The 24,270-nt window shown below is 39.4% G+C and overlaps 1 protein-coding gene across 35 annotated transcripts in view; it reads right to left on the minus strand.

Annotated features, from left to right (window-relative positions):
- shank3a (SH3 and multiple ankyrin repeat domains 3a) overlaps positions 1-24,270 on the minus strand; it is a 651,448-nt gene that overhangs the window by 38,701 nt on the left and 588,477 nt on the right. For all 35 annotated transcript variants that reach the window (XR_011348059.1, XR_011348061.1, XR_011348060.1 and 32 more), the window contains 4 exons: positions 23,805-23,885; positions 7,056-7,183; positions 4,344-4,449; positions 5-2,342 (listed from right to left, as the gene is read on the minus strand). Coding sequence is in view for 32 of the 35 variants with exons in the window: in XM_069908797.1 (XP_069764898.1) it covers positions 5-2,342; positions 4,344-4,449; positions 7,056-7,183; positions 23,805-23,885 (2,653 nt within the window). In the remaining 3 variants the exon portion in view is untranslated. The remainder of the gene's footprint in view (positions 1-4; positions 2,343-4,343; positions 4,450-7,055; positions 7,184-23,804; positions 23,886-24,270) is intronic.

The raw sequence follows: 24,270 nt of genomic DNA on the forward strand, positions 1-24,270 counted from the left end.
TTACCTTGCAGTGACAACGGGTGATCTCTTTCCTACTTCTAGAGAGGCTGCTGTTGGCTCATCCCCAAGTGAATGAGTATCCTTAGACAACTGCTGCAGCCTGGAGCTCAGCTCACTTATTACAGTGGGTTTGCTGCCCTCCACCATCTGAATAGGCCTAGGCTCAATGGGATCCCCCCACAACTTGGATTTTCTCTGTATGAGGTAGCGAGACCGTCCCACGCCGGGGGGCAGCGCAGACGGCTGGTGTTGGGCAACAAGCTCACTGTCTGAAGTTTGCTTCAAAAGAGGGTCCCTGAATGTGACTGGCCCTTTGTTAAGTTGGGACTTTAGCTTTGGCTTTGGAGGCACTGGAGGCTTCTCGAGAATGAAGGTCTGTCCATCAGCAAATGACGTGTAGGTGTCCAAGGGCTCCCCACTCTCTGACGACAATGTTGACATGCTGGAGACGGTTGAAATTGTACTTGTGGTCTCTAAGTGATGGTCACTACTGCTTCTTGTATCTATTTCTTCTACACCCGAGTCCACACTTGCTTCTGAAGGAGGGGCATCTGTTGGCTTCCCTGAGGGTGAAATGCCAGTAGTTGAAGGTGTTGAAGTTGGGGGTCCACTGGGATGGCTGGCAGTTTTCTCAGCCTTGGCTTGGATAAAGATGCCATTTGCAAATTCGTCAGGTGGTGGTACAAGCCCAATCTTTGCAAGTTCCTCTCTTGTTTCCTCATCACTAGAGGAAAGCATTGGAGGAAGAGAAACAGCAAATGGTTCTACATCTTCATCAGAGCTTCCTTGAGTTTGGGTTTTCCCAGGTACTTCAGTAGCTGGAGGCTCAGAAAGAGCACAAAGTGACTGGGAAGCTTGTGGCTCTGCAAGGAATGGTTGAGGCTGTGATGGTGATGGCTTCAAGGCAGCTGTTGAAGTATCTTGAAGTTCTGACTCTTGGCCATTACTTGTTGCATGGACCATGAGTAGGCCTGCAGTCTTCTGCTGTGATGTATCCACTATGTTGATCAGCATACTTTTTTTCTCTTCCACTCTCTTCTCTTCCCTCTCAGCTTTCTCCATTTGTCCTGGTCTTGCCTCTGCTTCTTTCTTTAGTGTAGTGGATGTTCCCCACTGGTGTTTTGCGGTTAATCCAGATGTTGGACTGTAGCTTGTTTTGTCTTCTGGTGAGAAAGGTGGTGATGTGAGCGTTTCAACTTCTGTTTTCTTTGCCTCTTTACTGTGGCACTCCATGTAGACTGGGGGTTTTTTTTCTTGGGCTTTTACAGTTTCATTGCTTCCAGTTGTTCGCTGATGCTGTGTTTCAGCGACTAGTGCCCGCTGCCTTGCGGCCAGCGCAAGTGCCAGTGGTGAGTTAGGATCCAGCGGTTTCCCTGTGAGAGGATGTATAAAAGTCACAGGCGTGCTTGCTGGTGGTCTTGAGGAGGAAACTGGGGAAGGGATTGGTGATCGGAGAGACCTGTCACTGCTACTCAGTAGTCTCTCATCGACTGACCTGGATTGTTGCAGGGCTGGGATGTTGGGTGCTGTTTCACTTTCGATGGCACCCACAGAAAGGAAGACTGTTGATTTCCTCTTTTCTTCCAACCTTTTTTCTCGGTCCCGTACTGCACCTGCAATGGCGACAGCAAAGGGGCTAGCCAGATCTTGTCCTTCTTCTTGTGTTTTATTAATTCCTTCTCTTTGCTGCTGCTCATACTCTTTACCAGATTGCTGGGCTATCCTCCTGGCTAATAACTCTTTACTAGCCCCAGATGAACCAGATGCTGATGCTCTCTCTATTGCATCTTCAACCTGGAATTGCTTGACCAGGGGACTTTTCTTACGTAGTGGCTTTGTTGGTGCAAAAAGTCCCACGTTGAACTGGCCCACATTTGCATACGGATTGTCAACAACCTTAGTCTTTCGTTTGCTTTTCTCTTGAGGGGTTGGTGATGGACTTGGCCATGGGATATCGGTTGGCTCTACAGGATAGTATGATGAATCCTGCAAGATTATCATTGACCTGGCCCGTTTCTGTCTCTCTACTGGAGGTATGGGAGACCGACTTGGTTCATATACCTCTGCTGTTGTCATCACCTGCTGGCCTCCATGAATTTTCGCTTCTGTGTTGGGCTTAAAGCTGGATCGCACATTATCATAACTTCGACCAGGAGGTGGGGGTGGTGAGAAAGGAGGTGGAGGACCTGTGTCTAAAAGGTAAGGGGAGGGTGGGGGAGGTGGGGCAATCTGTGGAGGTGGGGGTATGCCTAGTCCTTCCCGGAGAGTATCTTGCATGGACGTACTGCGTAAAAATCTTCCTTCCATTGCTGAAACTGACAGTTTATCATCCTCAGAACCTCCTGTAAAACATTACAAAAGTACTTGGTAATTTTCATAAACCTAATAATGTCTCACAGCAAAATTTTTAACACATGGCATTAATAGTGACTTCTCCAGTTTCTGCTAGCCTACTCTCCATTCTCCCTCCCTTCTGTTTCCCTATGTCTTCTTTCCTCAAGCTAAACCCCCCCCCCCTTCACTCTCCATTCATAGAGCCATCCCTCTTCACAGTGCTTGCTGGTATCCCCTCCCTCTCTTATCCATCGTTTGTCTCCTGCCTTTGGGAATATACTTCTCCCCATGCCTCTCTCCCCACCATTCTGTTTGAGAGGCTGTCTTCTTTTTTCATACATTGATGAAGGGCTCAAGCCCAAAACGTTGGTTATATATCTTTATCTTTGCTATATAAAGTACACTATTTGACCAGCTGAGTTTCTCCAGCAATGTGTCTTTACTTCATTTATGGTGTCTGCAGATTTTCATAGTTTATTAATGAATTACTTGGAATGTTCAGTTACGCGTATGGTTGTGAACACTAGAATTTAGAATCAAGTTCATAGGTTAATATTCACTGGACAGATTAACCTCAGGTTCAAGGGGAATATTCCTGTCTGTGTTAAATGATGAAAGGTTCAAATTCCACTTCAAATAGACCTTGTGAAAGCCGAATGTCTGGGACAAAGTTGAAAGAGGAGAAATTATATTGGCATCCATGTGCTGCTGGAGATCATGAAGCAAAAAAGGGAATAATGCAATGGAAAACAGTTCATTAACAATTAGCAAAATTATCAAGATTCCAATGTGTTAGATTGAGAGGACCTACTCCAGGTAGAAAAGAACAGATGGATTCACAGAGATGACACCAATGCTCTCAATAGAATAACAGACTTGGAAAACGATTTATGCATTTAGACACATTAAGAGCTTTCCACAGGCGATTCCAGTTAGCATGGTTATAGTTAAGTTCAAAAAGGAAGAGTGAGACACAATGTCAATTCCTGTCCATGTTGTTTCTTATCTTAAAAAGGGAATTATAATAATCCAGCAAATTACAGATTAGTGAGGTTTATTTCAGTGGCAAGGGAAGTTATTGAATGAGATTCTTAACATTAGGATTTACACACATTTGGAAAAGTATGGATTTATTAGTGCTAAATGGTGTGGCCTTGTATGGTGAGGTCATTTCTAACAAAACTAAGATTTTTGAGGAAGTATCAAAGATCAGAGAGGGTAGGGCATTGGATGTTATCTCCATGGACTTTAGTAAAGTATTCAACAAGGTCCATCATGCTGGTTGATTCAAAAGATTAAGGCATGGAAGGTTGGATTCAAAATTGACTTGGACAAAGAAGTCAGAGGGTAGTGGTGGTGGAGGAATGTTCTTCTGAGTGGAGAACTGGGACCAGGGGTGTTCTACAGGGATCATTGTCATTGTATGTATTTATTTTGTTAGTTTTATATACTAGTGTATATACACACATACAGTATAGAGATGTACACACACACACACACACACACACACACACACACACACACACACACACACACACACACACAAATGATTTGGACAAAAATATCTGTGGGTTGATTAGTAAAGTTTTTCAATCAGCTTTCGGTGAATCATCTACAAGAGTGGCAGTTACCTTCATCAAGTCATTTGACTTGATCAGGGCTCACAGCTGAATGTGCATAATTTGTAGATTAAAGGAAAGCTGAATGCCACACACTGATAATTCTGCCTTCTTTGCTTAGTAGTTCCAAGCTTGTATTTGGATGCTTCCAACTAAGCCAGCAGCTAAGGGAGCCTTTAACATTACCCTGTCAACTGTACGACCCCTCTTCTTTATATATCTGTTGATTATCCCTCTGGTAGAGATGATTTAATACACTGCACTCCAGGGACTGATTTTTGAAACCAGAGAATCCTGCACTGATCATTCCAACACGCGATGGAGAATTAAACCATTGAGGATAAAATATCAATTGAATCCATAAAATCTATGTAAGGATGCTTGTCTTACCTATGGATTTTGTCCTTGACATCCCTCTAGGCATTGGGAGGTGTGGCTTTTCTGGTACAGATGGGGGTGTTGACTTTGAAGGCATTCCTTGACGTTCAAATAGAGACTGAAAGAAAATAAATATATTATTACATAAATTATAATTAATTTTACATTGCTATGGGCCCAGAGGACCCAAAACCCAGCAGCAATAGAAATTCACCAACACAAATGGTTACTTAAACAAAAATTACTTTTAATTATCTTTAAACATGAAAATTCTAAGCGCACGTGTATGTAATATGTGTGTGTGTGTGTGTGTGTGTGTGTGTGTGTGTAAGTTCAGAAAAGTTCTTTGATTCACAGTCCAATCTCACTTCTCATTCCTCCAAATTCAATGGTTGCAGGCAATTCTTATACTGTGCACAGAATTTAACATTTATGAATTTCACCGGGCTTTGGTGCTTGAAAGATAAATGGTTACCGCTCAGGAAGGTTCTTGTAGGTTTTCAGAGAGAAATATGTTGCTCGTTGGACACAAACTGATTCGTTCCAATCAGCCACGTCAATGTTTTGCTGAAGAATATTGCCCCATCAGGGTTTTCTTTCAGGTCACCACAGAGTTCCTTTTTGTTTCCCTTGTTTCAAGTGAAACATTATATAACCAGCCATCTCCTGTTGTATGGACCACAAAGGTTCCCAAGAACTCACAACTCAACTTCAAAATGGGTCTTTTCCACAAGCTTGCCAGCTTGTCATGTTCCAGTCCCAGCTGCTGCAGCTGAACTGTAAAAATGTAGAACTAAATTCAAAGTTTTTGCAAAGGCACTCGGAGCCTGGACTATTTGGCTTGAGCCAAGCTCTGACATTTTAAATGAGATCTGCTTTGAAGTGTTTGTATTTGTTTGTGACCTACACAAGAAACAACCTGCCATAATTTATCTCCTTTAAAACTAATCTATATACAATATAAAATATAACATAATCTGTCACAACATGAAACACAACAGCCCGAGCTTCAACACATTCTATTTATATATACAATTAAACATAGTAAAAAAGAGGCAATAGGGATGGTGAATATTAAAACACATACTGAAAATTTACTGCAATTTCTGTTTTATTTTATGTCGTATCTAGTGATGCTGGACATACAATCCAGATCTGTTTTGAATGTACCAGTAACATAGAGGCCAGATAATTAATCCATATAACAGCCATCATGCATGTTTTGACAATTGATATCAGTTTAAAGAATATGTGAACAAAAATGGAATCAGTAACAGTGAGCAGAATGGTGTAAAATTTAACTTCTTTCACTTCCTTTGAGAAATGAAATTGACTGTATCTATCAGATTCAGCCTCCATCTGTTTCTGGTCCAGCACTAAAATACTTGAAGGGGCCCAGCAAGCTACTGAATTGCATCAAACCTCTCCAAAGTTGGGTATTAAGCATTAACCATTAATTATTAATATTGCTCATTTCAATAAATATTTTTTTAATGTCCATCTGAGTCAGCGTGAGCTTATCTCAGACAATAATACTGGATTCCTGCCAGGAGGTTCTAAGACTTGAACCAAATTTTGGTCTGATTTTACGGCAACAGTACTGAACTCAGGCAGCACTGTTGGAGTTGCTGTCTTTTGATAAGTATTATCTGAGCTTTTTGCTGTTTTATTGTATAAATGTAAAAAAATCCCATGCCACTAGAGCAGCATTCTGGCCAACTTCTTACCCTTAACTAATCTGTATTTCCTTTCATGTTATCCAAGTTTTATTTCAATCAAGTATGTGCTCCTTGATTTTCAGCGTTGGGAATGGAATTGAATATTATGCAATTAGAGGTTCATATGATGTAGAGAAGATAGCTTTTTGCTGAAGATGCTGTCCGGAGATTTGGTTGTCATCACTATTCCAAATGCTGCTTGAAACCTTGTGGAGTGATTTGAAGATGAGAGGCTCAGGTTGAGATGGATCATCCACTTTGCATTTCTAGCTGAAGGTGAATCCAAATGCCCAGCATCGTTATTGGTTCTCAGCTGCTGGATACAACTATCAACGCCCACTGGTAGCCTTCTTCTCCCATTAGCTGTTTACTTGTCTGCCATCAGTCACACTAGATATGACAGGATTGTAGAGATTTGATTAAACCTGTTCGTTGTGGTACCATGCTCCACATTTAGTTGCTTGTGTCCTCATGCTCTTGCTAATCAGCACACACATGGTACTAATTTTTAGGTGTAAATGTCATTTCAAATGCCTCACTGAACCTAGTGTTCCCAGAATATGTTGTTCAGTGATCACCTCTATCATTATTAGGCAAAGATAGAGAGCTAATTAAAATGGTTCTGATGCTGGGTTGTTCTTAATGCTATTTAAATATGTTGGTAAATGAATACGTTTGCTTGGCCAAAAATCAATTATTTTGTTATCGATCTAGAAACAGAAGCAGAACAAGTAAAAACGGGAATTTTCCTTCACTGAAGAACATTAGTAAAGTGGATCTGTTTTTACAACAATTGAGCAAATTTTAATGGTTACTTTAATGTAACTTAATAACAGATTATTTAATTAACTAAATTTAAATCATTAGCTTCCTTGCTGGGATTTGATTGCATTGAATTGTTTGTCCAAGCCTTTAAGAGAACTAGTTCATTCATTTAAACAATGCACCATCATTCTCTGCAGTGCTCAGAATTCAATATAGAACGAAACATGAATGAATTTCTCACACTGATTTCTGCTGATGTGATGCGCCTACTTGTGGGTCGCTGTTTGACTGTTGCAGCTCGAGAATCTGCCGCTACGTTTTCTGTCCTAACCGAGCGATCAGCTGCTGCGAGGATCTCATCCAATTTTTCTGAAACAAAATTTAAATATAGCATCAGGAAGGGCAGAATTTTAAATCATAGAACATATTGTTCCTGAAATAGAGGATATTACTCAGCCTGTGATTAAAATAAAATTAATTGTGCAATTAAACATTCATCATGTTGATATTTTGTTTTCATTATTTTCATAAGTCTTCTTGACTTATCCCATACAAATTAATTTGCTTTTTTCATTTTTAATTTAATTAAAAGCCCACATTGTCCCATTGCTCTGTTGTTGTACCCTTCACTATCTAGTTACATAATCTGTTCCATGTTTCCATAACTCTGGCTTGATGCTCATCTCTGACTTCTTTTCACAATGAATGGCTCATTATTAAATAGCTATGCTAAAGTTACATTTTTTTTTAGTGAATAAAGTATAGCATGGTAAGTGGATGAGGGAGCCCAGAGAGAGTGAAGACTAAGGATTCAGGAGGAACTGAAGGAGTGGAGTGCTGGGGAGTCTTTCAAGGTTGGTTTTATTTGACTGTCCTTCATTTGCCACCTACTCTCAGTGCTGTCAAGAATCTTGCATAAGGTAAACGATATTAACCCTGTTATCAACCCTCTTCAATCTCTGATTGGATCTTAGTCTGTGTAGATTTACAAACCCAGACTGAAAATGATTGTGCGGTGAACCAAACCAACTTCCAAGTTTCAATCAAAGGAGCCAAGAATTGATGTTTGATGCTCTGAATTTGTGAGATTGGTACTTTGGTGTCTTCCCCCTCCATTTCTCTGTCTTTCTCCTCTCTCATTCTCTTTCACCTACTGTAGTGCGCGTCGAAAGAACCAAAGACTTGTTGATCCAAACCAAAGCTTTTATTAACTAAAAGACTGGAGCATATCACAAGTAGGCCGACCAGTCCAGAATGACCTGGTCTGGCAAGGAGCAATCCTTTAAGACACACATGTCAAACTCAGGCCCATGGGCCAAATTTGGCCCGTGATATAATTATATTTGGCCTGCAAGATCATATCAAATATGTATTAGAGCTGGCCCACTGGCCGCTGCGCCAGTATAGCGCATGCACAGCTAATACTACAAATCCCAGAATGCTTTGCAAATGCATTGGCGCCGGCCCGTCAGCCCGCTAATCGCCCCCACCTCCTCTGTTTACTTTCATTAGCATCTGCGACCTGTCGCCGAACTCACACGTAATAAAACCCCTTACGAAAAATGGCCAAACGAAAGACAGAAAACAGGACCTTTCAAGACAGGTGGGAGGCAGACTATATGTTCATCATCTTAAAAGACAAACCTGTTTGTCATTGAAGCAAGTTGTTATTTTTTTGACTTGTTGGCTTGTGAAAAAAAACCATTTAAAAGGAGCTTAAAGGATATAGAGAAATATTATTTATTGAATATTTTATTTCTCCTTTGTTAATACTTCTTCTGGAAAGAGTTTAACCAAACTTATTATTAAACATTTATTTTAATAAGAAAAAGTTTAACATTACATATGTTGAAAGAAGAGAAAACATGCAGATGTTGTTGAAAATTTTCAATAAATATTTAGTTTGGGCCACGACTTAGTCCAAGTTTTTAATTTTGGCCTTCTGTGAATTTGAGTTTGACACCCCAGCTTTCAGACCTGCCAATAGGTGTGGCTACACTCTCAGCCAATCACAGTCATCCTACACTACCATCTGTACATATGTACATATACACATTGGTGATAGAATCTGTACTATCACACCTACCTCTTTCTCTCTCCATTTTCTCTCCCATACTCTTTTCTCTTTATTCCTCTCTCTCATTTGCCCATTTAACATCCTACAGCAACCCAGGCTTTTAATGGGTTGTCATGTGAAACCAAAGGGCTTGTTAAATCAAAATGTTTCCATTCAACACTGAAAATTTATGTGGGCATTATCCTAATTCCTTTCATTTCTGGGAGTGGAGGTTGAGGTAAAATCTAGGGAAGAAAATGGTTCACATTTCAACAGAACATCAGATGTATTTTCTTTAGGGCAATTAAAAAAAAATAGCTGGTTAATATGGTGGAGTTTAGTGTGCTTAGTTAAAATGACTGTCTCAGGATGTACTTTAGAATGCAAACAGATTCTTCCCTTGAGGTTAGTACTTGCAGCAAGAAGCTGCCTAAAGGAACGGTGTTGTGTTTCATATTTTAAATGAAAATGTAATATTTTAAACATCAACAAGCACAATTAAAGTAATAAAAAGGTTAAAATCAAGGCTGTAATGCTGAAGTGTTATAAGGCATTGGTCAGACTACATTTGGAGTATCTTGAGCAGTTTTGGGTTCCATATCTAAAGAAGGAAGTACTGGTGTTGGAGGGATGTATAGTAGTTTTAAGAGAATGTTAACACATGAGGAATATTTGATGGCTCTGGGCCTGTACTAGTTGGAGATTAGAAAGATAAGGTGGGATCTCATTGAATCCTGTCAAATATTGATAGGTCTAAATAGTCTGGACGTGGAGATGTTTGCAATAGAGAGAATCTTGTATCAGAGGGCAACATCTCATTTAGATGAGGGGAAATTTCTTCAGCTAGATGGTGGTGAATCTGTGGAATTCATTGCCACAGATCACTGTGGAAGCCAAGTCATTGGGTATTTTTAAAGTGGAGGTTGATAGTTTCATGATTAGTATGAGTGTCTAAAGTTAAGGGGAGAAGGCAGGAGAATAGGGATGAGAGGAAAAATATATTAGACATGATTCGAAGGGTGGAGCAGGTTCACGGACCAAATGGCCTAATTTTGCTCCTGTCTTATCTCTTTCTGGCCAACCAATCAAATGCTTTGCTGGGAATTGAAGGGAGTAATGAATTTAATCATTCATTTTTGCCTTTGCCAAATGGTGGCTTCTGAAATTTGGGAAGTGATCCTCATTTTCCAGGTTCTTGCTGTGTACTTTTATTGTCAGAGGGTATTGTTGTAGAGTACCTTTGTCGTACAGATGTTGAGTGAAAGGGACATCCTCTCAAATACTTCAGTGAAAGTATTGATGATGGTTTGGAGGTCAGTTCTAAGGATGCACAAGCACAAGTGATTTCTGCTCACACAGTTTGGGAAGCCTTGGATCTGGAGTGTGGTTGATATAGGAAGAACAGGTCTTCATAATTTCTGAAACTTAGTTCCACTTCTGTGGAAAATTTGTTGGAAGTGAGATATGACATTATCGCAAGAACATTTGGGAATAACGTTGGGGCAATGATGCAGGCTTGTGTGACACTCGTCTTCTCTGTAGTTTTGCTATCTGTTATTAACACACCTTTCATATTGTGATGGTGCAAGCATAAGATGGAAAAAAATCTTGAGAGTTGCTGAAGTTCAGGAGAGAGTTCCTAAGTCTCTCTTGATTGTTGAAGGGTTGAGGTCAGTAAGGTGTTGTGTCTGGTGCTGCTCCCTGCATTTTCTTGCAGTGAAGATCATGCCCACTGTTCACAGGGGTGGAGTTAATGGAAGGAATGCACGCGAAAGGGTGCATATCAAAGTTGTTGAGATAACAATTACTTTAAAAACCAGCAGACAGTGACAGGAAAGTAAAATAGAAACATATTGACAGAAAGGTGCAGGTATATCATTGGAGAGAATGAGAAAGAAAAGGGGAATGGTTGCCTGAAATTATTAAATTAAATATTAAGTTCTGAAGGCTGCTATATACCCAGACAGAAGAAGAGCTGCCGTTCCTTCAGTTATGCATTATTGTAGCAAATTGGAAGTTGAGAATGAAGTGGTCGGAGAATTACAGTGAAAGCAACCAAATATTGGTGTTATCCTACAGCACTGAATGATGGTTACGCAATGTAGTTGCACAATCTACTTTTGTTTTTTTTCCTATATAACCAATTCAATCCTTCTCAATCCTACCAAGATTCTCATATATCTCCTCTGTACTCTCCTTAGCACAAGACTATCTTTCATGTCGGAAGATCAGAACTATATGCAGCATACTATACTTATGCTGTGAAGACATAAGCTTGTATATAATTATATTATTTCTCTGCTCTTAGGTTTTATGCCTTATATTCAATGAGAAAGAAGAAAGTGTTTGACTTCTTTGAGTATTGAATAAGGAATGATTGTATCAACTGTCATATTCTCTTTGCATAGATTCCATGAGCATCCATTGCTATGATGGACTCAAACTAAGTTAAACATCTTCCATAATCCATATTCTTTGCACCTTTTATAGATTCAGTCATTTATCCTCTTTCTACAGCCCATGTAAAATCTGCACTATTAAAAGGTTCAACTTACCTTCTTATCTCCTCCTTCAACCTCCTATGTGCAATCTACCCTGCACTGGACTTTACTCATCTTTTAAAAAATCTTAATAATAACTGGTTCTGTCTGGGACAAAACTGAAAAGCATGATGATAATTTTCACTTCAAATACTTCACTGGTACAATTTTCTTCCTTCACGTTTATATGGTTGTGGTGGGGTGGGCATGATAACTGTTCTCTTAAAACTACAAATTTACCATTCATTGAAGCATGGCTTCTCAAGACAGCACCAACCACACAAAGACCATGAAGAATAAAATGGCATTGTCAGTTTTTAAGAGAACGACTTACCTGTTTTCCTTCTGCGTACAGAGGCTTGGAAAGAAAAGAATTGAGGTGTTAGGTTGGAATGGAGAAATGAATGACAACAAATACAAGTCTGAATTCTGAGGAAAGGGTTAGTATTCCAGAAGAAAACAGAATTTTCAATTAAAGAGACAAACGTAGCCTGGACATAAAACTATATTAATAATGCACAGCTCAGAACAACAGGAATGTGATGCTTTCTGCCTCATGGTGCATTATGTAATATTAGTAAAATAAAACATCAGAGAATTTCTTGGTGTATCTCAGAGACCAAATCTGATTCAAACAATTAGTTTATCACAATTTGTATCAGATCTGTCATGTTTTGTGAATTAGGAAAATGACAGGAAATTTTAAAAAATGGATCCCCTGAAGGATAGAGCTGGTGACACTCCACCTCGTATGACCTGTCTACTTTCATTTGACCTCTCCATTTTTCTTGTCTCTCTCTTCCTTCATCTGGCATCAATCGACTATCTATGTCTGCCATGTTTCACCTCTCCCTGGTTCACCAATTTCATATGGAACACCTGCCTCACACTTCCACTGTGTCCTTTTTACACTAGCTTCTTTAGTCCATATCGCCAGTCTCAGATAGTTTTGACCCGAATGTCAACCATTCCGTTTTCCCCACTGATGCTGCTTGACCCTCTGAGTTCCTTTAGCAGATTGTGTTTAGATCTCCTCAACTCCTCTACTTCCTGCTTTACTTCTCTGCTTCTTACTCCCTGCCACTCTAGTTTAAACCGCCCCCCACTACCCAAGTATTTAATTCTGTGGATTCAGAACTGAAGAAAAATTAAATTAGCTTAAATGAGTGAAATTTAATCTGTGGATTTCATTTTGATTAACATGTACTTTTTAATTGTGAAAGTGTTTGATCAACTTGAGGTTTACAATTATTTTCGTCCAAAAATGTGATTGCTTCATATTAAAATAAAAAAAAAACCCAATTGAGTCTAATTTTAAATTACCAGTAACCAAAATTAAACCCTGCTGCCACTCGTTGGAAGCCTCTTCCCTCCTCCTGTATGGTACCAACAAAATAGAAATCATCAATTACATATTGGCTTGAGACAAAGATGAAACTAGTCCACGATGGGTCAAAGAAAGAGAAAATTATTTAAATCCTGTAAAAAATGTTAAGAGTTCTTTTGTTTTCAATTATATATATTTAAATATTTAAATGATTATTCCAGAGTATAAAGATTTTGAAGCTTTTATGACATGACAGTTAAAGGTTGTAGCCTCTTAACTGAGAACACTAAAAGTAGATTAACACTACATAATACTTACATGGCAGTTATCCCGAGTGGTTTGATGTCTATATTGCAACCTCCCAATGTCTGCTTGAACAAGCCATTCAAAGACCATGTGCATGAATGAGTGAAGAAAGGTCATTTACAAAAGGCGGGGCAATGCATGCTGAATGACTTGATATGTTGTGTAACTTTGTGCTCAAGGCATGAGATAAAGTTAAGGTCGAGACTGTGATTAAAATTATTTAAAAAGTGCTGGATCTGTTGTTCAATTGATGGCACAGAAGATGATTTATTGTGGGACACTGATGATGAAACTGAAACCGCCACATCAGATACAGACTGGGACCCATATGAAGACTGTTTAAACAGAGTATGGATGTTCTTGCCACCATCTTTACTTTAGATGATGATAGTGAGAGTGATTTTGAATGGTTCCAAGTGTGTTGTTGTTTTCAATAAAAATCTCAATGAAAATCTGTCGCAGATGGGATTTTTTTGGGTTTTTCAAGGGTTGACATATGCCGAATCAGTTTTTCAAGGGTCGACATACACCGGATCAGCATGGATTGGATTTTTATCTGAATTTAAGCTCTCAAAAGTATATCCGGCCTTTAAGTCGACCCCCAATTTTTGAGTTTTTTTTTGGTTTCACAACTCTACTTGTACGCCGAAATATACAGTATGTAATTTTGCCTTTGCTATATAAAGAACACTGTTTGACCTGCTGAGTTTCTCCAGCTTTGTGTTTTTACTACCCTGTCAATTGTCTGCTTTTTAGTGCAACCTACTGCTGATTCCTCAATCACATGGGCATGGCTGCAAATGGGCACTGGAACAACTTCCTGAGCCAACTGAACTTTATAAAAGAGATGGCTTGACTTTGTTGTGTAAATATTGGCAGGGCCACCCCTGCTGGACATTTTAGGGTTCTGTAGTTTCCAGTCAGTTGGTTGATGGTTATCTGTGTGAACAAATTAATTGGTTTCATTTTTCTAGTCAACCACTTTCAAGGAAGTTGTGAAAACAGAAGCCAGATGGTCAAAGCTCGGAGTACACAGATATACAGTACTCTATAAACATTAATTCTTCATAAAGAATTACATTATTTTTAATTGAAATCTTTCACTCCACCTCTCCCCATTCTCCTCTCTTTGCCTCTCCTATATTCCCTCTCTTAGTGTGCCTCTCCATGTTGAAGTTGATCAAATGAGTTCTGCTATAACAAAACTTCAGTTCCATAATCAGCTAACCACTCTGCTGATTTCCTGGCAGTCCTGTCAACCTATCTCTGCTTCCAATAACCTACTCACTCAGCTCTGTGCCACTACCAACTCCTGGGGCCTGTAAGTCACAAATGTATTACAGCAGGTTTGCTTCTGCCAACTCTGGATGGCATTGGACGAAAAGCACTTGAGTTGACAAAAAAAATTGCTGAAGAAACTCAACAGATCAAGCAGAATCTGTGGAGGCAAAGGAATAACAATAAACCAAATCTTGAATCTTGAGGAATATGGGACAAGCACAGGCAAATGAGATGAGCTTAACTAGACCACATGGTGGACATGGAAACATTGAGCCAAAAAGGCCCAATTTGGACAAAACTGGTAAGGATCCACAAAATTCTCTTGATTAGGGCAGAGTGATGGACAATATATGCCTGGACTTCAGCAAAACCTTTGAAAAGGTTCTGCATGGTAGGCTAGCATTAGCATGGAGGCTCTAGCATAGATCCTTGGAGATGCTGACACCCAGGAATTTGAGGTTCTTGACCCTCTCCACTACTGAGCCCTCAATGAGGACTAGTTACCCTGACTTCCTCCTGCAGACCACAATCATCTCCTTGGTTTGCTGATGTTGAGCGCAAGTTTGTTGTCATTACACCATTCAACAAGCCCTCCTCAATGCCATTTGTGATTCTGCCAACAACTGTGGTGTCATCGGCAAACTTGTAGATGGCATTGGAATTGTGCTAGGCCAAACAGTTATGGGTGTACAACGAGTACAACAATGGTTAAGGTTGCATCCTTGGGTGAGCCTGTGTTGATGATCAGTGAGGAGGAGAGTTTGTTTCCAATTCATACTGAATGTGGTCTTCCAAAGAGAAAGTCAAGGAGTCAGTTGCAGAGTGGAGCACAGAGGCCTAGAGTTTGTACCTTCTTGACCTGCACTGAGGGAATAATGGTATTGAAGGCCGAGCTGTAGGCAATGAAGAGCAACCATATGTATGAATTTCTGTTTTCAAAGCGGAGTGGAGAGCCAGCGATATTACATTTGCTGTGGAGTGATTGTGATATTAGGTGAATTGCACTGGGTCCAGATCTTTACTTAGGTACGTGTTAATTCTGGCCATGAGCAGCCTCGAAGCATTTCATCATAGTAGAAGTTAATGCTACTGGGCACTAGTAGTTGAGGCAGCCCAGCTAGTTTTCTTGGACACTGGGATGATTGATCCCCTTTTGAAGCTGGTAGGAACCTCTGACTGCCACAATGAGAGGTTGAAAATGTCTGTGAATACTCCGGATGGTTGGTTGGCGCAGATTTTCAGTACACTGCCAGGTACATCATCAGGGCTTGATGTCTTGTGAGGGTTCACCCTCTTGAATAATGTTCTTTTGTCACCCTCAGAGACAGATATCACAGGATCCTCAGCCTTTTCAGGAATTCTAGTAGGCATTGTTTCGTTCTTCTCCTCAAAGCGCATATAGAAGGTGTTCGGCTCATTGGTTAGTGAAGCGTCGCAGTCATCTATAGTGTTTGCCTTCACTTTTAGTCTGTAGTGGCTGCTAGCATGTATCTGTCTCTGTCTCTAGTTTGCTCCAAAATTGCCACTTTGCTTCAGAGATGGCCTTCCGCAGGTTGTACCTGGATTTCTTGTAAAGATCTTGATCCCTGGCCTTAAATGCTCTTGTTCTCACCTTCAGGAAATTGCAGATTCTCTGATTCATCCAGGGCTTCTGGTTGGGGAACACTGGTATTTGCACGTGGGCACACACTCATCCATGCAGGTCTTGATGAAGTCGGTGACACCTGTTTCATATTCATTCAAGTCCATGGATGAGTTCTTGAATATGTTCCAGTCCACTGATTCAAAGCAGTCTTGCAGACACTCCTCCGCCTCCCTCAACCACTTTCTTCTCTTTCTTTGGCTTGGCTTCGCGGACGAAGATTTATGGAGGGGTAATGTCCACGTCAGCTGCAGGCTTGTTTGTGGCTGACAAGTCCGATGCGGGACAGGCAGACACGGTTGCAGCGGTTGCAAGGGAAAATTGGTTGGTTGGGGTTGGGGTTGGGTGTTGGGTTTTTCCACTAGTGCTGTGGTGTTTACGCCAGGAGTAGAAGTACAGCCAAGTGATCAGACTTGCCGAAGTACGGTCATGGTATGGCTTGGTAAGCATTTTTCATGGTAGTATAGAAGTGTTTGAGCGTGTTGGTTCCCTTGGTCTTGCATGTGGCATGTTGGTGGTAGTTTGTTAGAGACTTATTCAGGTTGGCCTGATTGAAGTCTCCCACAATGATCGGAAGGGGATTCAGATGTGCTGTCTCATAGCTGTTTATCACAGTGCTCAGTCCCTCTAGTGCCAGCCTGATGTTTGCCTGTGGCAGAATGTACACTGCGACCAAGATTATGATGGTGATCTCCCGTGGCAGGTAGAATGGGCGACACTTGATTGCCAGATGTTCCAGTTCGGGGAAGCAGGACTGGGACGTGACCGTTACATATGTGCACTACGATGAATTGATGATGACACAAATGTCACCTCCGCTGGTTTTTCCAGACACCAGTGTTCGATCAGCGCAATGGAGGGTGTAGACTTTGGACTGCAGGTTCAAATTCAGAATGTCCATGTTTAGCCATGTTTCTGTAAAGCACATCATGCAGCTCTCCCTAATGTCTCTCTGATGTTAAAGTCTGGCTTGGATTTCATCAAGTTTGTTCTCCAAGGACTGTACTTTGGCCAGGAGGATTGTAGGGAGCAAAAGCCTCGTCCCGTCATCTCTACTTGACCTGTAGCCCCCCCACCCCGCTGCGTCCACGTGGATATTAGTTGTTTCCAGTTGTAGATATAATAAGCCAAGACACTTGCACTTTATCTCGTGCTCTTGTTCTGATTAAAACAATTGTAAATGCTTGATTGTGTTGCATTCCCATACCTTGTGCCTTCTCCACTGTAATTCAATATCCAATATGTACACATTGTGTGCCTCATATGGGGTTATGAAGCCTTTGAACAGGCTCCTATTCAACAGTGTTAATTTGCATGATTTATTCAGGTCCAGGGTGTTGACTAATATCACATTCTGCTCAATGCCTGTCACTATATCCTGAAATAGCTTAATTTAATCATTTGTTTCAATGCCAGCCAAAATCCCTGCCTCCATGAGTCACAATTACTTTGATAATATCTTTAAATCAACAAAATTTGAATCTGTGAGCTTGATGGAGTGGGTGAGTCACTAAGTGCATTCTAGTTGACATTGAGCCTCCAGAATATGATCCTTCTGCTCTTTTCTTTGTTTCTCTTTCTCTTAGCTGCTTCAGATAGAGGTGTGGACTCACCAAGGAGTAGCCAATTTGTCGCAGCCAATCTTCCTGCATTTCAAATGGAACTAGATAGACTGGTTGAGAGAAGAGTCTACAGATGCTCTCATCTGAAGCAAAAGACAATTTTCTAGAGGAACTCAGAGAGCTGATCAGCATCAGTGTGAGGGGTGGGGACAGGGGTGAAAGAATTGTTAGTCAAAACTCTTCATCAAGACTTGATGAAGTTAAACAAGAGAGGAGAAATTATACCAGAGGAGTTTATTTATAAATGGGAGCCAAAATTAATTATTCCTCATAATATGTTATTTTGTTACTTTCAGCTAAGAGTCTATTTAAGAGAGAAATTAGGATCTGATATGGTTTTTAAAAATCTTTCAAATCGAGAGCAAATTATAGTTGATGGAATGACTAAAAAATTTATTTCAACAGTGTATATTTTGTTCAAAGAACATACACCTAAAGTAGGTTTGTTTGATTCAAAAGAAAAATGGGAACAAGATTTAAACACAATAATAGATCAACAGGTCTGGCAAAATCTATGCAAAGAAGTTATGTTTTAACACGGTTAATGAAGGATATAGATGACTTCATTATAATTTTTTACATCAATTGTATATCACACCTCAGAAACTGAGTAGATGGAGATCAAATTTATCAGATCAATGTTCTAGATGTGGAAAAGAAATTGTAACTTTTTTGATTCTACATGGATTTGTTTGAAGGTTCATTCTTTTTAGGTTTCTGTTAGTAAGTTTTTACAACGAATAACTGGTGTGACTTTTCCGTTAAATCCTGAATTTATGAAATTTTGAAAGTATTACTCCTAAATTACTTTTGTCAGATTCTCAATTAAAATGTAAGTTAGCCTTAGTAAGAGACTTAATAAATTTATTGCTGTAACATGAATATCTAATGTTTCATTAACATCAGAAAGATGGAATGCAGAGATTCAAAGTTGTATTCCTTTAGAAAAAATCACTTATAATTTAAGGGGTTCATATTCCTTATTTCTACAAATTTGGAGCCCGTATGCTAGAATTATGAGATTAAAATGATAATGTTTTTGTATCTTCCTGACCAGTCAAGTTTACATGAATGAATAATAACTTTATGATATTTTTGGGATCCTTGAATGTCATCTGATGCAATCCAAATTAATATGCAGTAATGTTATGATGTATTTTAGTTATGGGATTAGATTAGGTTGGGGGTGAGGCTTTTAGGGTTTTTTTTAGTTTTTAGTTTAGTTCCTTTTTAGTTTTTTTCTTTTTATATATTCTCAGCATATATCTGTTAACACTGTAATATTGTGATTTATTATTGTTTGTTATTTTTATTTTATATATGTTAATTAAAATATTAAAAAAAGATGATGAAGGATTTAGACCTAAAATGTCAACAATTCCTTTATTCCCCCACTGAGTTCCTCCAGCAAATTGTTTATTTACAAATATACTGCTTGCAAATCAATTAGTACACAGAGTTTTCATCACGTGATGGCCAATGGGAAATGGGAAAGCTTGCCAGATTCGCCATTTCCTTATTACAAGAGAAAGCAAACTCAATGGCAGTGCAGTTAGACAATGAGAGAACTATATCTTTGAAACTCAATCATTTCAACAGTGTAATGATAAAACAGGAGCAGGACTCGTAAGATCATTATGGCTTAGCAGCACGCCAAACAGTCTATTGTCTATACCAAATCATTGAACACCAATCTATTCCCTGACTCTTTCTTTGTATCCTTGTATATGATGTATGCCTGTGCTTAATCACTGTCTTTGGAATGCTTTAATTGATTCTGTTTCCAACTTCTCTGCAAACAGCATGTTCCAGTTTATAACCACTCTCTATGTGAAAAAGGATTTTCTGCATCACACCTGTGCCTTTTGCTTTTCACTTTCTATATGTATCCCTGACCTTTGAACCATTCTCTAATGGAAATATTGCAGTTATGTATCTTAATCTCGACAGCTATTTTTTATATCTCTTGTCAAATTTCCTCCAATATTTTTGCTCCAAGACAAACCAGCCTTGCAGACAAACGATTAACTGTGGTGATGAAAACTGGATGCAATACTTAAGCTTGGTTTAACAATATTTTAAAATGTTTTGTAAAAGTTTAATAAGTTTAATAAAACCTTATCAAATAATTCAAGGGCGTCAAGGGAAAACACTCCAATAGCTTAAGCTTTACCACAAAGTTGGGGTATTCACTGATGATTACACAATATTTAATTCTATTTCCATCTTCAACAATAAAGGTTCACACAAAACCCTGAGAGACTTGAGCCACTTTCCGTATTGTGGGTGCAACCTCTTGGTGAAGGCAGATATAAGAGATGAAATTCAATACTGCCTTCAGGGAACCAGCTCAGCCTCTGGTTGACTGAGGAAAAAGGTATTTCAAGTTCAAGACCTCAGACTCAGCACACAGTAGCCTACCAGACAGCAGAGATCCCTGCCCTTCTATATAATTCTAAGAACTGAACTATATTCAGTAGGCACCTAGTCACTGGAACAATACTGCTAATACTGTAAAATCTTCCAAATTCACTGGAAGGATAAGCACACTAAAGTCAAGAGCCTTCTCCCAGGTCAACACTTACACTAAATATCTAATTACTCTCAATTGACTACCATGAGTTAGATCCATCATTTGGATACCTGACAGCAGACTTCCAAAGAAGAAACTCTCTAAGAGGGTGTTCAGATATCAAGTGGACAGAAAAAAACAATTCAAGGTTGTGCTCAAAGCTTTCATTAAGATGTGCATCAGCCTCCCTGTCTTCTGAGAACCTCCAAGCCATGAATGTGCTAAATGGAGAAGGAGCATAAAACTTCAAATCCATGCATCGGGAGCATACAGATTGGTGGCAAAAGGGCACCATTTCAAAAACTTCCTCCAACCTGCCCCATCAGCCCATTCTCCCTCAAGTCTGTAAGAGTCTGTGGTTGCCACAATGGTTTTGTTAGTCAACCCAAATCACCAAAAGTACAGTGGATCCAGGTATCCTTCATCCCAAGAAGGCATTTTTCAACATTAGCTTCAGTTTGATTCCTCTCAAATTTGTTCAAACAACTCACAGCACAGCAAATCTTCTCAAGAAGACATTTTTCACAGTTCTATTGTGATGCAATCCACCTGCCCTGTGCAGATTAACTTCTCCTTGGACTTATCTTCATGTCCCAGGAATCAAATCCTGCACAATAGCTTCAGCCTTCAAGTCTGTGATCTTCCTATTATTATATCATCTTGTGAGTGACACAGTTTGTAATCTGGAGACAACTACCTCTAAAGCCATACTTCTTAATCTCAATCCTAACTCCTTAAAGTCATTACATAAGAATATAAGAACATGAGAATTGGAAGCAGGAGTAGGCTACCTGGCCCACTGAGCCTGCTTTGCCATTCAATAAATCATGCTGTAGACTTAGCACAAGCCTTTTCCCCATAAATTTTCATTCCCTACTCTGAAAAAATATAACTGTCTCAAAAATATTTAATAAACCAGACTATATGCTTCCTTGGGCAGAGAATTCCACAGATTCACGACTTTCTGGGAATAGCAGTCTATCCTCAAATCCATCCTAAATCTACCCCCATGAATTTTGAGGCTATGTTCCTATGTTCTAATTGCATCTACCAGTGGAAGCAACATTCCTGCTTCTATCTTATCTATCCTGTTCATAATTTTATATGTTTCTATCAGATGATCCCCTCTTATTCTTCAGAATTCCAGCAAGTATAGCCCCAGATAAAGCAATCTCTCTTTATAGGCTAATCTCAACTCTGGAATCATACTGATGAACCTCCTCTGCACCACTTCCAAAGTCAGCATCTTTTCTCAAGTAATCCTCCTCCTATTTTCTACTTGCATCTTTCGTATGATGTGGACCATGCCCTCTAATTCTCCTTCCAGAATTTTCTGTAGCTGTTCAGTTATACTCTTAACCCTGGCACCAAGGATGAAAATACTACCCTAGAATTCTATCTATCTGTTGCCCTAATTATAGAATCTCCTGTAAATATTGCTCTCCTGAACTTTCACCTCTCTCCCTGTAGAGTTGAGCCAGTCTTCACCAGGGAAAATATCTACCTAATCAATATTGTGAACTGAGTACAAGCCAAGAGAGAAGCTGTCCTTGGGAGACCTCTGACTTATGTGGAGATGTTTTTAATTGTGGCATAGTAAATTAAGAATATTAATATACCTGAGAATTCCTCAGGTATGCCCTGCCTATGAGAAGATGGAAAAAGCATAATCTGGGCAATTCTTTTCTTATTAGGTTTCTCTCATTCATAAGCAATATGATGAAATACATCAAGAACAATGGTATCAAAAGACACTCATCAATAACTTTTCTAATCATAGTCTGAGTTTCATTACAGTTCTGATCTAACTATGGAGAGCTGAATTTCAGAAACGAAGTGTAGCTATGATTCACATCCCTACAAGATTTAATGTAGCAATTCACCTTGGCTTCATTAACAAATCTCAACCCTAGAAATTCTACTCCTGGATAGGACAAAGGCATCATAACATGCAAACACTATCAACATTCTTCCCTTAAAAGGCATAACTTGATGTGAAAATTTTTGCCCTCTTTTTTATGGTCAATGGTGCAAAATCCTGGACCTACTGTGGACATTCCTCAGTCCAGATAGCAATGATCCCTGAAGGCAGCTCACTGGTATTTTCACAAGCACAATATGTGACAGGCAATAAATTCTGCCAACAATTCCCACAGGTATTGAAAGAGTAACATGAAAGGATCCTAGAGTTTGCACTATCTAGAGGAGGTTATTACAATGTATAGCATCTATGAGTTTATACATGCTTTCAGAGGTACATACAAAAGTAGGATGAAGGAATTGTAAATTAAAGAGCAAAAACATCTAATTAATAGGCAGGAATTTTTTTAACTTAAAGACTGAATGGTATTCAAAATTATTGCTGGACAGCACAGTGGCACCTCACAGTGGCAAAGATCCATGTTCAATCATGACCAGTGGATGCTGTCGATGTGAAGTTTATACTTTCTCGTTGTGACAGATTCCACTCCAATTTCCATCCCAAAGTTACTAAGCTTAGTAGAATAATTATTAGCCATTATAAATCACCTTCAGTGTGTAGGTGAGGGAGTTGAATGTGGGGGGAATGAACATGAAATGAACATAGGTTTAGTGTAAATGGGTGCTTCAAGGATAGCACCAACTCAATGAGCCTGAATTGTTCTGGGACTATGACTATGACAAAAGAACTCGTGATGACTGAAAAGTGTTTCCATGGGAGTGTCAGGCTAATGGAAGGAAAGGCCTCAAAGGGAGTGTTACTTTACTGGAATGATGGGCTTTGCTGAAAGCATTAAACTGCTTGAAATGGGTTTTAATGGGTCTGCTAAGATATTAATGCAAATATGGCATTGGACATAAGGGCTTTGATAAGAGGGTTCAGATGACGAAAGGGGTTTAGTGGGAGATTACTAATGGGATGTGGCCTCTTTTATAACTTGTCATATGTTATTTTATATTGGGGTAATACTTAAAAACAAAGCCACATGGAATTGGCAAAAGGTGAATTGTTCCAATTTACGTATTGTACAGAATGCCATGACATTGGAAAGACTCATTGAAAATGAAAATGTATTTTCATTGTTATACAATCTGGCCTCAAGCAGACTTCAGATATACTATTTAATACTATTTAATTCATACTTCATCCAAGCCAGTCAATTCTGAAAGCATTAAACACAATTTATGGCAGTTCTGTAACCACAAGAGTTCTGACAATTCAAGGAAAGATACAAATTACTATTTTTACAGGATCAAAAAATAAACTCCAGCCTTGTTTGCAACAATCAAATCTTAGTTTAAAACAAACAAATGTACACTACCCAACACTTAACTACATGTGAAACACAAAGTACCAAATATAAATAAATTCAGCAATTTTATGGTTTGTGGCTGTGAACACATGAACTTCATAGTACCATACAGCTATTCAGTCCCTTAATCCAATGTATACTGCACTTGAATAGCTGATGACACTGACAGACTCATAGACTATGCAGTATTGGGCAGAACCAAAAGATTTACTATTGTTCTGCAAACATTGTACATGAATAACAGCTGACATAGAGACATATGCAGGTTGTACAGTGCTTCATGAAATGATTCATCAGTTGATTAATTTATCAATCAAAATAAATTCTATTAATAAAGAAACAATATCTTACCTAGCTCCTCGAGTTCAGCAGTCATGGATTTGGAGCGGAGAGTCAACGTAGTACTTGGTGCTCTCTTCGGGGGTGGTGGGGCTGAAATAAAAAGAGACGAGAGTTTTGACTTTCTGCCCAGGACCTTTCGAGCACCTCCGATGTGTAAGTGCCATTTTTTCTCCACTGCCTGAATCTCGTCGTAATCCTGACAGGAATCATCACACTGCTGGAGGATCTTGTTCAAGCTGCGTGTGGAAGCAAACTTCTTCATGCTATCCCTCGTGGCAGAGGCTTGGGCCTAGTGAGTAATGGGATGTGAAGTGCACCTCATATATCCTTTGCTCAGTGTTGGCTGCATATTTCCTAAACAGTATTATTCATTTCCAGAATGTAGAGTTGTCAATCTGAGCAGTAAAATTATTTTAAGTCACTTTTCACCTCACAAAAACAGAGATATTGAGAAAATCATTCTTTTCTTTTGATG

The sequence above is a fragment of the Narcine bancroftii genome, chromosome 13 (genome assembly GCF_036971445.1).
Source record: "Narcine bancroftii isolate sNarBan1 chromosome 13, sNarBan1.hap1, whole genome shotgun sequence".
NCBI lineage: Eukaryota > Metazoa > Chordata > Chondrichthyes > Torpediniformes > Narcinidae > Narcine > Narcine bancroftii.